This window comes from Cibotium barometz, chromosome 54, assembly GCF_041138505.1.
Source record: "Cibotium barometz isolate CiBa-2024 chromosome 54, ASM4113850v1, whole genome shotgun sequence".
NCBI lineage: Eukaryota > Viridiplantae > Streptophyta > Polypodiopsida > Cyatheales > Cibotiaceae > Cibotium > Cibotium barometz.
In genome coordinates, this window is record NC_141099.1 from 40,996,920 (window position 1) to 41,014,149 (window position 17,230).

At 44.1% G+C, this 17,230-nt stretch overlaps 1 protein-coding gene across 2 annotated transcripts in view; it reads right to left on the reverse strand.

The window, feature by feature from the left end:
- Nucleotides 1–4,201: 4,201 nt before the first annotated feature.
- The window catches only part of LOC147608161 (uncharacterized), a 67,298-nt gene continuing 54,269 nt past the window's right edge, over nt 4,202–17,230 (reverse strand). For both annotated transcript variants that reach the window (XM_086789595.1, XM_086789594.1), the window contains exons 5-6: nt 4,773–4,834; nt 4,202–4,670 (exon numbers count right to left, since the gene is read on the reverse strand). In XM_086789595.1, coding sequence (XP_086645721.1) covers nt 4,518–4,670; nt 4,773–4,834 — 215 coding nt within the window. In that variant the 3' untranslated portion in view covers nt 4,202–4,517. The remainder of the gene's footprint in view (nt 4,671–4,772; nt 4,835–17,230) is intronic.

Sequence of the window (17,230 nt, forward strand, 5' to 3'; positions counted from 1 at the left end):
GTGTGTAGCAGTGACTGGAGCAAAGGAGAGAAGGTTGGAGCCGATAGCAAGAGAGAGCTGCTGCTGGCGGCTCTTGAAGTGGTGGTGAGCGTGGAGAACTCTCATCTGGGTGGCTGTACAGAGTGGACAGAGGAGAGCCTTGTGGTGACTGGCGGATAGCACAGCTGCAGAGGAAGAGGTGTGGTAGTTGCCTTGTTTCGAGGCCTCTCGTGTGAAACCAAGAGAAAGCTTTGGGCAATGTGTGTGAGTTGTTTGCTGTGAGTGTGTGATAAAAGGAGAGTGCGAGGAAGAGTGGGTTGAAGCTTGTCAATTGATAAAATTTATGTGACCCCTTGTAAATGGACAATAGGGTTTGTGTTGATGATATGTGAGTGGCTTAGCCTTGCTAACAGATAAAAGGCCTTGATAATGAGATATGTGAGCCATTGAAGCTGTTTTTTCTCTGGTCTCTGTGTGGTGTTTTGAGAGTTTTCTGTTTCCAGCATTGTGCTGGTGGTGCTCCTTATGTTTGTTGTGTCTTCCAAGGCTGCTGGGTAGGTAGCTATAGAGGCATTTCTTCTTTTCCCAGCCTCCCGACAACGTCTACTGGGTATTCGAGGTACTGGCCAAGTAGTTTGGAGCCTAGTGGACTATCGCATGCCATAAATCCAAGCATTGTCTACTCATCAAAAACAGTGCACAAACTCAAAGAAATGCAAACATACATCAGTATATGCAACACACAAGTAAAGATCCTCCTCTTCATGGATTTTCATGTCTGGTTTCATCAAAAAATCGTGTTGAGCTAGCTGGCTCTTGAGGGAAACCGCTTAGACTATCCTCAAGGGCATCTGGTCACTAGGACCGCCCGAGAGTTCATCAATAGTCATGTGGACCTTTTGGTCACACAGTGACCGCGCGACTATGAAATCCAATAGTCATCTGGGCTATCTGGTTGCAATGATCGCCCGACTGTGAATTCCAATACAATCATATGGGCTATCTACTCGCAATGACCATCATCAATAGTTAGCTGGGGTATCTAGTCAATGACCACCCGACTATGAATGAAGTCCAAGCTATCTGGCATCATTGTCATCCAATGGGTCATCTAGCATCGTTGCCACCCAGATACAAATCTTGCTCCTTGGGTTATCTTGCATCATTGCCACCCAAAGTAGAGCAAGTCCAAATAACCATTATAAAAAGAAGATAATGATCAATTCTATTCCAACACACACACACACACACACACACACAATAAAGAGAGCTAGAGGTACAATCCCACCCTCTTGAATCTGTCTTGATCGCAAGACATCTATATATGTACTTCAAATACATCTGGAATAATCAACAATGATCCTTTACTAGCATAAAATCAGCTTTGTTCCACAAAAACTCCCACGACTTTCCTCTTTTTTTTTCAAAAAATTACAATGGAATAGCATCCACTACAATCCTCTTGATGAGCTTCCTCTCAAGATGTCAAGCTGATGATCTTCCGATTTCTCTAACTTCTTACACACTGGCTTGTCGATTCGCAACCATATGTATCTTCTTTCCACATTGGAAACACTTCCCTTCTTTGGCGTATTCGTCACGTTTCTTGAGGGACAATCTTCTTCGAAAGAGGGGGGTTTGTCCCCACTCCCATCCTTCTTCCCTTGGGACTCGGCTCCTAATGGGATCAATCTTTAAACTTCTTCCTTTGAGGTGGATCCCGATCGTCGTTCTTTGTTTTGCCATCCATCCAAGGCATGTACAAGGCCTCGGCTTGTAAAGCTTTGTCTTGGACTTCTTCCAAAGTTTTCGGTCCAATTATATACACTGCTTGCATAAGCTTAGGTTGTAGCCCATTCACAAACTTAACACATTTCCATAATATGTAGGATATGAGAATATGAAGTAAACTTCAAAGAAACAACGAAAAAGTTGTTAAGGTAAGATGCCACATTCTCACCAACTTTATGTTTTACCTCATCCCTCTCTTTTTCCACGTTTGCTTTAAAATTTGCAAGTAGAAACTTCTTGTTGAACATCATCTTGAAGTCGGTCCATGTCTTTGCTTGGCCCGTTGTTGTACCACCTTTAGCCACCACCAGTTCAAGGCGACAGCCTTCAAATGCATACGAACCACGTGAAGCTTTGACTTTTCGAAGTAGTCCTCTCCTCCAAAAGTGGCATCAAACTGCTTAACAAAAGATAATGCTTTTTTGTGTATCTTGCTTTACATGAAAAGCATCAAACTTGATGCTCTTCTCTCCCAGCTTGAAGTCCATCATGCCAATTGATGTAGGCTCCTTTGCCTTTCTTTCCTATACTTGACTCGAAGATGCTACATCTGAGAGAACGAGCCTAGGGATAGCCTCCATGTCTCCTCCACGACAAGCATAACGGGTAGCTCTAGATCCTTCTGCAATAATGACTCCTTTGGCCCGAAGAGAGAATTTAGCAGCTTCAACTCCTTCGACTTCGATGGCTTAATCCTTGATGAAATCTTCAAACATTTGAGCCCTTCTATGGTCATATTCCTTCTTGGCTCTCCAAGCAAGGAATTCTTCGTCTTTGAGAAATCGTCTCAACTGTTGAAAATCTTGGTACTCTGCTTATGTCATGGTTGCAGTCTCATGAGAAATGGATCGACAGCCTTGGTTCTCATCCTGAAGTCCTGGATCGGCCTCATAGTTGTTCCCTTCAGGTGTCTCTCAACTCTCGACGTGGCTCTGTCACCACAAGAAAGTTTCTTCAAGAGAAACCCTCTTCTGGTACCACTGTAACCCCAGCAGGGCATGCCATGAGAGACTCAACCACATATCCAAAAGATGTATATATATATATATATATAGATATATATATATATAGATATAGATATATATAGATATAGATATAGATATATATATATATATATATAGAGAGAGAGAGAGAGAGAGAGAGAAAGAGAAGGGGTTAGGAAACTTTGCACAGTACACCACATTGAGCAAGAAATAGGCCCCGCTCTCTTTCAAGAATTTATTCATGAACAATCCATAGGCTTATCAAGCCAAGATCATTACAACAATGAATACAAAGCAAACATATAAGCCAATGTAGAATATCCAAGTCAAGATCGATGTCGAAGCACGAGATCTGTAAGCACACCAAGGGGATGACCCACAAGAATCTCTCACCAGGCTAGTACTAGGTTCAATATGTGAATCCAAGTCCAAGTTTAAGTCCAAATCCAAATCCAAATCCAAAGTCCAGGTCCAAAGAATTCCCTAGTTATACACCAAGTGCTCAGGGAATGATATCACTAGTAGACTCAATGCCCAAGCTGGAGCAAAAGCAAACCTCAAAGAGAGGCCTCACAAAGAAAATATATATATATATACATATATCAAATCAAGTCCTCAGTCGGTAACCTGTAGATGGCTCACAGTAGGCAGAAAAGCACTGTTAGCTGCTTTGCTAGGCGTCGAATGGACAAAACCGGGCGGTGGTGCTGAGGAAGCAGTCAGATTTGATAAGGAACCACACATAAATTTACAAGTTTTTGATACTACCGTGTTGAGCCTTAATATTTTTTAAAATTGTTCATGTAATCCATTAGCTCACGATTCCCTCTTAGGGAGTTCTGGGTTCAGAATTGTTTGGCCACCGACATCAACCACTTGCTGGACGATCTCCACCCACATGCAGCAATCCAGCTCCTCAAGCATTCTCACCTTTAGAAAACAAATGCAAAGCTCATGTCCCCTCACAAACACTTAGTCCATCCTTAAACACTCCATAGAAGAAGAAGGATAAATTGCATTACCACCCTACGAAGGAAAGACAACATTAGGGCTGTAAAGACTCATGGCAATATGCAAATCCTTCCTGTAGGAGTCAATAGCAACAAAAACATATTTGCACGAGTGACAACAGCTCACTACATGCTGGGTATCATCAACTCCTACATAATTCTCTGGTCTGTTAAGTCTCTTTTTCTTCCAAGAAATGACATTCTTAGAAATTCAAATGTTAATACTAGTTGAGTAACAGCCACAACGGGTTCCAAACACAATCCACGCTGGTAACAGAGCATTGCCACCAGCAGGGAGGCAAAAAAGTTGCACAGGCAGGGTTGCCCGTCCATCCCTAACGGTGGGCTGCAACACCGGGATCACTGCTGTCAGGGGACGAGCAAGGTTCTGTAACCAGCCTTAGTACTGGTTGAGTATTGCATGTGAATTACCAGATAGCCATCAATACCATATCCCATATCAAATTTCATCAATTGAGTAGCAGTCACATATAATTCCAGTAGTAGTAAGCACAATAAAGTATCAGCTCACACAACTGCCGATACACTTTTTACCATGAGCCTACACCAAATATTTGATGCAAACGATAAAATCATACACAGCATGCAGTTCCGAGTTAAAACTTGAAAAGCTGCCCTCTTTGTGATATACCAGTCCAGATGTACTCCTCAGGCCACTAGGCCAATCTGCCATCTCATATAATGATGGTCTCATTCCATGCATGCGTTACAACATAAATACCTGCTTATACTATCACATGAAATCATCTTCCAATTCTTGAAGGGATTTCCCCTTAGAAGCCAGGTCCTTGTTAGACGTCATATTCTCTGATACCATGAGCCCTTTGTAGCTCCTGATTTCTGCCTGCTTATCCTTCTCTATTCGCTCCAACTCTTCTCTCCGTTTCTGATAACAAAAAAGGTTGTATAAGTGGCCACACATGAATTTAATTCTTTGTACTTTGATGTCACCAAAAAAAAAGGAGGGGGGGAAAGGCATAATCCCTACCTTATCCCTCAAATAGGATTTTCTTTCAGCTCTCTCTGCAGCATTGTATGATTCTCTTTCAGCTGCAATAACATTTAGTTTTAAAAGTTAATGAAAGAATAAGAACAATAATTCTTTTTTCCCCAAGAAAAGCTCCTATTAGTCAAAAAAGTCATCTGCTCAAGGCAGACTACAACACTCAAAAGAGGAACAAGCTACAAGAACCCTCAAGTAAGGTCAGAAAAACAAAGAACAAAAGAAAAAGGGGGCACTACTCCCAATCAATAGCATCCACATAAAGTATGAGCACAAGTACAATGCCATGATCCTCTTTAACATAAGAGTGTGCTCTCAATTGGACTGTTTCTTGGCTGGCTAAATAAGTGTATTATCTTCTCATACCAAGCTATGGGAGCTTGTTTGAGACCATAAAGAGCCTTCTGGAGCTTACATACTTTGCCTTATCGGCCATGCTCCACAAAACCAATGGGTTGACTCACATACACTTCTTCCTCCAAGTACTCATTGAGAAAGGCTATCTTAATGTCCAACTGATGCATCTTCCATCCATGATGGGCAGCCAAAGCAACAACACATCTAATAGTGAACAGCCGTGGAGTAGGTGCAAAAGTCTTATCATAATCCCTTTCTGTTGGGCATAGCCTTTGGCAACAAGTCTAGCCTTGTACCTAACAATGGTATCATCATACTTTCTCATAACTTTATAAACCCCCTATGTACCGATTGGCTTCTTGCCATGAGGCAAGCCCACTAGATCCCATGTGCTATTTCTCTGGATAGCATTGATTTCATGTCGCATGGCTTCTTGCCAATGCTCATCCTCTTGAGCCTCCTCATAAGAGTTTGGCTCATCTATGTCATAAAGACTACTCATGCACGCCACATCTGCAAATTCTCTAGCATTTCTAGAACCATCCCGTGTCCTGCTATGAAGAGGAGCTGAGAGTTTACTCTCCTGCAAGCTACCGACCAACCAACAAGGCATTGTTCTAGGCTCTTCATGAACTGTGTCTTCTATGGCATGGTCTGCAATGGGCTGATTATCAGCACCTGCATGCTGTACATTAGGCATTTCTAGTGGTTGGTCTGCTCTGACATCTATGCCCAATGGGAGTTGTCCCTCAAACATATCATGTGAGCCATTTTGGAAATGTCTAGTGAATTCACCCAGTGGTTGTGCTGAATTTTCAGCAAATACAACATCTCTAATTTCAAAGATCCTTTGATTGCATGGATTGTAGAGACGGTATCCCTTCCTACCACTATTGTTGTCACATGCACAAAAGCTCTGTGTCTTTTTTTCATCCCCAAGTAACTGAATAGGAACCTTGATGCAAGTCACCAACAAAGACAGAGAGAGAAGAGAAAGAGAGCTGTATTTTCAGTATATTTTTTAGTACAAAAAGTTGTACCAAATTTGTGGCCTTTGCCTTCCAAAAGAGGTAACCTAAAGACCCCTACAGACTGGCTCTCAACCCGCCCCAAGGATGGGGTCAGATACCTACAAAGAAGCAATGCTTTTCCTTTTATAGGCCATTGGAAGCCAAGCCAGCTCCAGTGGACACGAAAATGTATAAATGCTGCCGACCTCAAGTAAACCTCTTGCTACACCTAGCCGACCTGATCCTGGTCCACAAAGCTACCTTCTAGTGCATGTCAGAGGCTGCTACTTCCCTAGACTCCTATTTACCAGCTGCCCACTTCAGGGATAGGACAATGTCATCTGCATAGACGAGGTTGGTTATTAGTGTATCAGCTAGTGTAGATCCAGCCCCTACCAATCTGTGAAAGAAGTTCTCAATCTCATCAACATAGAGTCCAAAGAGAGTGGGTGAAATCGGGCATCCTTGTTTCACCCCAATAGTACTCTTGATCTCATTTGACATACCTCCAGGTGCCCGTACTCTTCATATAGCGTTAGTACAGACACTTTCAAAAGCTTTGCGGAAATCCACAAAGCAACAGTACACCCGTCTTCCCTTATGCTTGGCTTCCTCAATAATGGCCCTCAAAGTGAAGATGTGATCTAAGGTGGAGAAAGACCACCTGAACCCCTCCTGTCCCCTGGCTCGTTGGCCATGTCTCTCTACATGATTGCTGATTTCTACTTCTAGGACTGAACCAAAAAGCTTGGCTAGGATGTGCCCTATCATGATAGTACGGTAGCTATTTGTGTTAAGGGTACATGATAGTACGGTAGCTATTTGTGTTAAGGGTATCCCGAGCTTTGTGGATCAGAAAGATTGTGTTGGTAGCCCAAGAGGGGGGTAGGCCTTCACATATGCCAGTGTTGAAAAGCTCAGCGAGAAAGGGGACAAGGGTATCAGATGCATGTATGATGCTTTCTTGGAGATCCTCATGGTCCCTGGCCTTCTGTAACTTCCGGTGCTCAAGAAACTAGGGCCTTTGACACACTTGTTGATTTAAACATGGCCACATTCTCAACACATATGCCACTTAATCCACATAACTATAATAGAAAGATGTGCACAACTCACATTGCATAAAGGTCAGAATGGGCTGACCCCTCCCCATGGAGTATTTTATTTCGCAAGTAGAAAATATCATGTACAAGCTTTGAGGGCCGTACTCTTCCCACGGGAGATGCCGGATTATCCATAAACAAATGCCATAACACAGCCCAACACGAGGCAACCATAAAATTCAACCAGCACATAGCTATAGAAATGCCGAGCCAACAATATAAAGCATATACCTCTGTGTGGGTACTGATTCTTCCCCAAAAACCACGGGTCTTCATGCGATAGAGCTGGTACAGCAAGTACAACTCTCCATTCAACCAGTACAACAAGTACAATGGCTAGTACATTAGGTACAATGGCTAGTATGGCAAGTACAAGAGCTAGTACAACTGGTACAACGGCTGGTACAGCATGTACAGCGAGCACAAGGACTGGTACAGCAAGAACAATTGCTGGTACATCAAGTACAAGGACATGTACAACATCTACATTGGCTAGTAAAACCGGTACAATGGCTAGTACAGCAAGTACAAGGGCTGGTATAGCAAGAACGGTGGCTGGTACAGCCAATACAGTGTTTGGTACAACAGGTAAAGTACAAGGGCTGGTACAACAAGTACAGTGGCTATAAATCATAATAAAATGATTAAATACCCTTGCCTTCAGTATTTTTTCTTCATGATGGAAGCCTCCAAAACAGTCCCCAACAGCCAATATTCTTCAAGGGTAGCCTTCAAGAGAGAGAGAGAAAGAGAGTAGCCATCATTAGGGCACCCTGTAACGGTGGTAAAGGCTAGTGTGCAACAAGAGAGCCTCTTTTAATGAAGAGAGAGAGCTCCAATAAACTTTATCTCTAAAAATATCCCAACTGGCAGCCCATTTGTCGTAGGTACTTTGGCAATTCTTGGTATTTGCTCAATTCCAAATGTAAAGACACGATAGAATTTCCATCAGGGTCAGGCCAAAAGTAGTAACCCTCCTAGATTTTAGAAGTGTGATCCTTTGTTTTCCAAGATAATCCCCCATTCCCAAAGCTTGTACTTTCCAAATATTTAGACGTCCTGGAGTCCACCAAACCCATTTCATACTGGGAAATGTCTAGGTTGGTGACACCTTCCCACACTTAAGCTTATGTATGGCCCTTGTGACACTGTCCATCATGAAGAGCGAAGATCTAGCTAGTTGGGGGGATCTGTGACGTATTAAACGTGGGTTGATCTGGGGCATCATAGATGCCCTTGGGCATACCCGTGCCATATGATTGGGTCGCTAATGGGGGTGGGGGGTCTCCTCTGCTCTAACATTCACCATGAATCAAAGCTATCTGCATTCAAGAAACACCTGTAGAACTCCTCTCTCTTGGCCAAAAATACTCGCTTCTTGCGCCTAGTAAATCACCTAGATCTCCATTGTGCCTGTCGTGCTGTGATAATGCCCCTTGCTGGGTCATGGCGAAGCTACACATGGTAGGCTTTGCACTCTTGATCATACTAGCTGTTTGGGGTATGGATCCAATAGACGCTTGGTTTTGTTGATGGGTGGGGCACAGGTAGGTGGCTTGAGCTGACTCATGTAGGATAGCTCAGAGCTAGGTGGTGGCATTGGCAACAGGGGTGGTATGTAAGTCAATGGCTGAGAGGCTACCCCATAGGTGATCCTTGTAGATGTTGTCGAGATCATGATGGAAGTGCACCTTCGTGTAGCGGGAGGGTTGTATAGGATATGGCACCAAATGTGGGAGATTTGAGATGGTGAAGGCACGATATGTATGATCAGCTCCAATTGGGGGAGGGGTATGATGAAATCCTGTATGTAAGGGGTGAAGGCTAGAGAGCCCATCAAGTAGTCCCATGTACTACTTTCTCCTCCATGTGAATCCTCAAATTTTGGCCATCTAGACATGGCATTAAAGATAATCAAGTTATATGCGGCACCCATGTCTAATAATGCTCTCTGTGTTGCTGTGAGTCCCAGATCCTTTGAGGTGGGCTGAGATAGTCTCTGAACAGTATCGCTACTCCACCCGGTCCTCTAATCCCTCCATTATTCATGGTTTCTCCTCAATAAGCTAACTTCCACGTGTATCTAGTGACCATTGCAAGACCTTTTTTCGGACTCTGATGAGTCTCGGTATAGAAAACCAGCTGCCTCCCACTGTATGTCTCCATAAAACCTCGTAGGTCAAACTACAGTGTCCCATCGCAATTCCACATGGCTACTATGAGTGTATCCTTTGTCCCATGGTCCTCGCACCGTCATGCGGGTCATTTATCTATGATGATAATTTTGCCATCATGATAAACCGCCCATTTCCCTGCCTTCCGTACTACCCTACCTTGGTTTTGCGGTGTTCTACTTGTATCTGTGTCAAGTCATCTCCCAAGTAGATTTTGGAGCCCCGAAGGGTTACTCCCTTTTTGAGAAACTCCATCCGCAATGTGTTATCAGGGAATCTAAGTATAACGGGTTGTTTCTTTGTTGCATCCTTCCCCACCTGCAATGCCTCTATGAATGGTGTGTCTGCAATTCCCATTTTGTTGCACAATATGGTGGCATCATCTCTAAGGGTGGGGCCCTTTTCAAGGCCCACTACCCGTACGCTAAGTTCCTTATGTTTTCTATGATTTTATTCTTCAAGGTGGTTGTCATAATGGCATCTTTGGAGGGCATGACAACTTTTTGTTTTCTGGCCACCTTGACCCATTTGTGTCGAGGTCCTTTTTAGCAACCTCAACACATTTAGAGGTAAAAATTGACTAGTTCTTAAAACTATCGCAAAAGTGAAGTCTTTAAGGATTTGTTTAGTTCTTTAGACAATATTCTAGTGCTCTACATGGAGGTTTTGAGTACCATTCTTAGCCTCTTCCAAATCAGCTTGTAACTTGCCATTCACTTCTTTGAGTTGGGCGATCTCAAGCACCAAGGCTTCCTGCATTGATAGTTCCCCTTCCGCTTTCTTGATGTCCTCCATGCATTCAGTTTTTTCCTCACCCATGCATCGGGCTACACATGATTGTATCTCTCCCTTACATTCCTATATACATTGCACTTTCACATCTCCCATGCATTCCTGTACACATGATTTCATTTGAGGCATACATAACATTATACATTCTGCTTTAACCATTGCTTGGCATAATTTCAGGTTCTCACTCAGCTGGCTTTGCATCTCTCTTTGCATTTCCAGTTTCACTGTAGTTATCTCTGTCTGCTGCACCTGTGTTTCCATCTACTCTTTCAATATCAACTTCTAGGTAACTATTTCATGCTGCAATTGCTTTTGCATTTCTGAACCCAAGAGCTTCAATTTCCTGGTCCTATTGTTTGAGAATGTCTCTGATAGCCTGTATCCGCTTGTGCATGTTTTGAGTGATGGCACTTTTTGGATCCCTTTTGGCATCGATTTCCTGCGGGACAATCTGGATTAATGTATACAGTCCCCCTCGTTTCATCCCTCTGGCATTATGTGGGGAGGTTGCCATGTGTGGCAGAGAGAGGGTGGTGTGAGAGGAGGGGGGGGGGAGGTAATGGAGTGGAAGAGAGAAAGAAGAAAGAAATATATATATATTAACGTCTGTGAAAGGCCAAAGTGGCCTATGAGACCAAAACATAGTACACAGCTGATGGTGTCTCATCAAAAGTAAGACAAAAAGGACTAAAAAAGTCCATAACAGCTATGAAGGAAAATACTCCTACTGAGGTAAAACAAAAGTGTATAATATCTACAACTAGCATGAGAGAGAGAGTGGAGTTCCTGGTGAAGGTTGACATGAGGCAGCAACAAAGGGGCTATACTCTGCAAAGCAGAGCAGCAGTAGTAGTCGTCGTCGTCAGCACCAGCAGTTGGGCTCAGCAAGAACCATAGCCTGACGCGTTGTACAGCTGGAGCAGGGCAGAAGGCGAGGAGAATGAGACAGCAGATCTGCGTAGAGTCTCGGTAGCACCAGTGGCGCATTGGAAGTCGCCAAAGCAAGGCGGCAGGAGAAAGCCAAGCAGACAAGGCGATGTTAAGAACCTGTGCAGATGGCCGCCCCCAGCAAACAGCTCGGGCACTCAAGAGACAGCTAGTGGCTGCCAAGCTGCTGGCGGGGCTGCACAAGGATGGCAAAGGCAAGGAAGTCGATTCAGGTCAGCAGGAGCTGGTTGTCGAAGGCAGATCAGCTGGGTGGTGCAAGAAACCCTAGCTCTAATACCATTTGAAGGTATAGGGCCTAGGTTAGGGTTTTGGACAGCCCATGGCTATGGTGGGTGAAACACCATGGTGGAGAGAGAGAGAGAAAGAAAGAAAGATTTTATTAACGTCTTCCAAAAGACCGAACTCGGCCTATGAGACAAATCGGTGTACCTGCATGGGGTATCCTCTGTCATCCCAACAAAATGAAAAAGTACTGAACTAAAAAAGCTGAATCTGGGTGTGCAATAAGTACAATGAGTGGTGAAGGGGATGGAGCTCTACTACTAGGAGAATGCAAAGCTATATGCATGGAGTATACAATCATGATATGCAACCTAGCTAGCTCCATCCTGTACCATACTGGGGGTATAAAATGGTATACATCAATGAAGGGGGTGTCCACAGCTCCCTGAAGAACACGCCTGGGTGTGCTCTGAAGCGAGCCAGTCGCTCCGCACCCTCTCTCTAAAACTGAGCTCTGATCTCTATCATCTCTCTCTGGTATAGGCGTGGTCCGAAAGCCAGGTGTCCTCTGTCTCCTGCGGGCTCTGAGTGTCTCTGCTCTCTGGAGAGTAATTCCCTGCCGTGTGGGGGTTGGGAGTGGGATGGATCTCTGAAAAAATGTAGTAATCTGTGTCTGTCGTCCCCCCTCTGGAGCTGTCTGAGCCTGTAATGATGTCTCTCTGTGGCGCTGTATGTCTAGAATGAATCTCCCCAGTATGCGCTGGTCTGCTCCCTCAAAGATCTGGCGTAGGGAATGTGGCTTTCTGAATAAAATGGGATATCTCTCTCTGATGGCTGTATATGCTCTGCATCTGCATACATAATGCTCCTCACTCTCCACCTCCTCTCTGCACAATCTGCATACCCTATCCTCTCGGGGGATCCGTGCTGCTCTACCAGTCTCAATCTCCAATCGGTGTGATGAAACCCTATCCTCTCGGGGGATCCGTGCTGCTCTGCCAGTCTCAATCTCCAATCGGTGTGATGAAACTCTAAGCTGACCAATAGCCACTCGGGAGGCGTGTGGTAAAAAGCCCTCCATGTATCTAGGTCTCTCTATAAATCCATCATCAGTGATACTCATCAAGTGATCTCTGTAGTATAGCATCTTCGGTGGAAGAGGCTATGTAGGCGACATCCATGTCTCTCGTGTATAGAGCTGCCATAAATCCTGTCTCAATACTCTGTTCCTCTCACTATGAGAGAGACGGATATGTGGTGCATCCCTGTCATACTTGAATGGTGGTAGATGATCGATGTCTAGGCCATGCTGTGAGAACCAATGTGTGACCTCTGCATACCATGATCCTCTGTCTCCTGCCTCAGCCAGCTATCTAGATGCCTCAAAAGCTCTGTATGACAATCTGTCCTGTGGCATCTCTCTGAATCTGTCTAGCAGGCATATAGTCTGAAATATGGCCTCTACCATCATAGGGGACGCAGCAAACTCTGCTCGAATGATGTCATGAGGTACTGACGGTTTGCTGCGTATCATGCGTGCCATCATGAGGGCCTGTGGTCTCTCTATCTGTGTCCACCAATGGGTAGCAAGGCCTGGCGTGTCACCAGCTTGGACATTTCCCAGTCTGAAAGGGGTCTGGTGGACTCCAGGATGTTTAAATATTTGGAAAGTACAAGCTTTGGGAATGGGAGATTATCCTAGAATACAAAGGACCACATTCCTAAAATTTAGGAGAGTTGCTATTTTTGGCCCGACTCCGATGGAAATTCTGTTCGCGTCATTACATCTGGAATTGAGCAGATACCAAGAGTTGGCAAAGTGCCTATGACAGAATGTCTACCAGTTGGGATATTTTTAGAGGTAAAGATTATGGAAGGACCCATCTCTTAGATTGGGACATGTGGCAAGAAAGTGGACCAAAGTGAGACAAGTGGCCTGACATTTGTTAGAAAGTGGATCAAAGTGAGACAAGTGGCCTCATACTTGTCACTTAAGCTATTGTGTGGCTCTCCACTTGTCATCGTAGCCTTCTCTTGCCATTTTAGCTCATGGGAGGCCCAAATCTATAAATTGGAGCCCTCTCTCTTCATTAATGGAGGCTCTCTTGCTGCACACTAGCCTCTACCACCGTTACAGGCTGCCCTAATGATGGCTACTCTCTTTCTCTCTCACTTGAAGGCTGCCCATGAAGAATACCGACTGTTGGGAATTGTTTTGGAGGCTTCCATCTCGCGAAGAAATACTGAAGGCAAGAGTATTTAATCATTTATTATGATTTCTAGCCATTGTACTTGTTGCATCAGCATTTGTACTTGCTGTACCTGCTGTACCAGCCACCGTACTGGCTGTACCAACCACTGTACCTGTTGTACCAACCCTTGTACCTGCTGTACCAGCTTCTGTACTTGTTGTACCATCCATTGTACCGACTGTACCAGCTTCTGTACTACTTGTACCTACTGTACCAACCACCGTACCAGCTGTACCAACCACTGTACCTGCTATTCTAGCCACTGTACCGACTGTACCAGCCATTGTACCTACTGTACCGGCTGAATGGAGAGTTGTACTTGCTATACCCTCTCTATTGCATGAAGACCCGTGGTTTTTGGGGAAGAATCAGTACCCACACGGAGGTATATGGATTATATTGTTGGCTCGGCATTTCTACAGCCTATGTTCCGGCTTGGTTGCCTCGTGTTGGGCTGTGTTATGGCATTTGTATATGGATAATCCGGCATCTCCCATGGGGAGAGTAAAGCCCTCAAAGCTTGTACATGATATTATTCTCCTTGGGTAATAAAATACTCCAAGGGGGGGGGGGGTCAGCCCATTCCGGCCTCTATGCGGTGTCACACGTGCAAGCTCCATTTTCAGCATTTGTGGATGTTTTGTCCAGCTTTATGTTTTATGCAAAGTGATGATGGATATGTGTTAAGACTGTGGCCATGTTTAAATGTTTTAATATGCATTGATGGTATCAACAAGTGTGTCAAAGGCCCTAGTCCCCTGGGCACCCGTCGCGAGTTTCATTGGTATCAGAGCATAGGCTTTCTTGGAAGCAGAGGCTTCTTTCTATCAATAAGGAAGAGAAAAGATCTCAAGTGGGGACCACACTTACCATCATTGCTATTAAGCATGGCCAGCCACTTTAGAGCCTATGAAGCAAGAGCATGGGCAATAGACAGCTTGGTCTAAGAATTTATGAATTCACAAAATTTATCTTGGAAGTACGGAGTTGGCTTTATGTGCACACGTTTAGCACTCTTTCCATATGGATATTGTGGATTATATTATCAAGCTTAAAGGCAAGCTATATGGAGATATATCTCAGGATATCTTAAGGATATGGTGATGAGATATTTCTTTTGGCTTCATGACCAACCTGGCAAAGAAAAGCTAAGTATACTTTGAGTTTGCAAAGTTAGTGCTTTTGTGGTGAAGTGTTTTTGATGTTCACTTAACCCTTGTATAGCCATGCAAGGAGAAAGGTGTTGTTGTTTGCCTTGAGATGGTTTCAGGGAAACATTGTTTATGGCTCCCTTTAATGGGATGAATTCTTTTCATGGCTCCCTTTATTGGGATGGATTATATCCATGGAGATTTCTTTCTTGGACGAGATTTATATAGATATTGGGCTTCACAAGCAATTTCTATGGACGAATCTGTCCGAGTTTATAGAGAAGAAATCTTTGATGCTTTTATGGATAAAGTCCACCTCTACTCCAAGGTGTGTGGTTAGCACGGAGTATGTGGTAAGAGTTATGGTATACAAGGATTATGGTATACAGGTCTATGGATTCCTGGACTTCTTTTCTAGGGATTTGGATCCATCCTCAGGTTTATGGATTATGTTTATGACTCCCTTTTACTCGGATGGATTATTCTTTATGGCTCCCTTTATTTGGGATGCATTGGACTTATGAAACTCATGGTTCACATACCCTGTGTAGTGTTCTCTTGTCCTATGTGCTCTCTTGAAGATTGTTTCTACCATGTGAGGGTGGAACAATAGAGAGCAAATGGAAGGGAACATGGGCACTTCAAAGGGTAGTGACAAGCACAACATACCCTGTGTAGTGTTCTCTTGTCCTACGTGCTCTCTTGAAGATTGTTTCTACCATGTGTGGGTGGAACAATAGAGAGCAGATGGAAGGGAACATGGGCACTTGAGAGAGTAGTAGTGTGAGTTGGTGGCCGAAATGCCTACAAACTATTGGTGGCCGAAATGCCTATAAACTATGTGTAGCAGAAATGCTTATGGAACACCAGGTTATCTATGCCTGCGAGTGATTGTTTTATCTTGTTACTTGAGCCCACCTCTCATCCAAGCTGTGTGGTCAGAGTACCAACACCGAGTGCAAGTGGTAAAGTGGACATGACGGGACTTATGTCTATGCCAACGGTCATGTGGACCGATGTCTTGTTGACAGGAGACTTATTTTGTCTCGCCCATTTATCTTGGGACATGGATTACGATATCTGGACTAATGGGACTGTTTTGTCTCGCCCATTTACTTGGGACATGGATTATGATATCTGGACTTATGGGACTGATTTGTCTCGCCCATTTATCTTGGGACATGGATTATGATATCTGGACTTATGGGACTGTTTTGTCTCGCCCATTTACTTGGGACATGGATTATGATATCTGGACTTATGGGACTGTTTTGTCTCGCCCATTTACTTGGGACATGGATTATATATGATATCTGGACTTATGGGACTGATTTGTCTCGCCCGTTTACTTGGGACATGATTATGATATCTGGACTTATGAGACTGTTTTTTGTCTCGCCCATTTATCTTGGGACATGATTTTGATATTGGTATTATGGAGACTTATTTAGTCTCGCCCATTTCTTTGGGACATGGATTCTTCAGTTATATTGGACTTTTGAGACTGTCTCGTCTCGCCCACTCGATGGAACATGATTATATCTTGAATATATGGCTTAAAGCTTAAAGTTGTGGACAACTTTTAAGAAGCTAGGGAGGATGTCACCAGCCTCGACATTTCCCAGTCTGAAAGGGGTCTGGTGGACTCCAGGATGTTTAAATATTTGGAAAGTACAAGCTTTGGGAATGGGGGATTATCCTAGAATACAAAGGACCACACTCCTAAAATTTAGGAGAGTTGCTATTTTTGGCCCGACTCCGATGGAAATTTTGTTCGCGTCATTACATCTGGAATTGAGCAGAAACCAAGAGTTGGCAAAGTGCCTATGACAGAATGTCTACCAGTTGGCATATTTTTAGAGGTAAAGATTATGGAAGGACCCATCTCTTAGATTGGGACATGTGGCAAGAAAGTGGACCAAAGTGAGACAAGTGGCCTGACATTTGTTAGAAAGTGGATCAAAGTGAGACAAGTGGCCTCACACTTGTCACTTCAGCTATTGTGTGGCTCTCCACTTGTCATTGTAGCCTTCTCTTGCCATTTTAGCTCATGGGAGGCCCAAATCTATAAATTGGAGCCCTCTCTCTTCATTAATGGAGGCTCTCTTGCTGCACACTAGCCTCTACCACCGTTTTACAGGCTGCCCTAATGATGGCTACTCTCTTTCTCTCTCACTTGAAGGCTGCCCATGAAGAATACCGGCTGTTGGGGACTGTTTTGGAGGCTTCCATCTCGCGAAGAAATACTGAGAGCAAGGGTATTTAATCATTTATTATGATTTCTAGCCATTGTACTTGTTGCACCAGCATTTGTACATGTTGTACCTGCTGTACCAGCCACCGTACCGACTGTACCAACCACTGTACCTGCTGTACCAACCCTTGTACTGGCTGTACCAGCTTCTATACTTGCTGTACCACCCATTGTACCGGC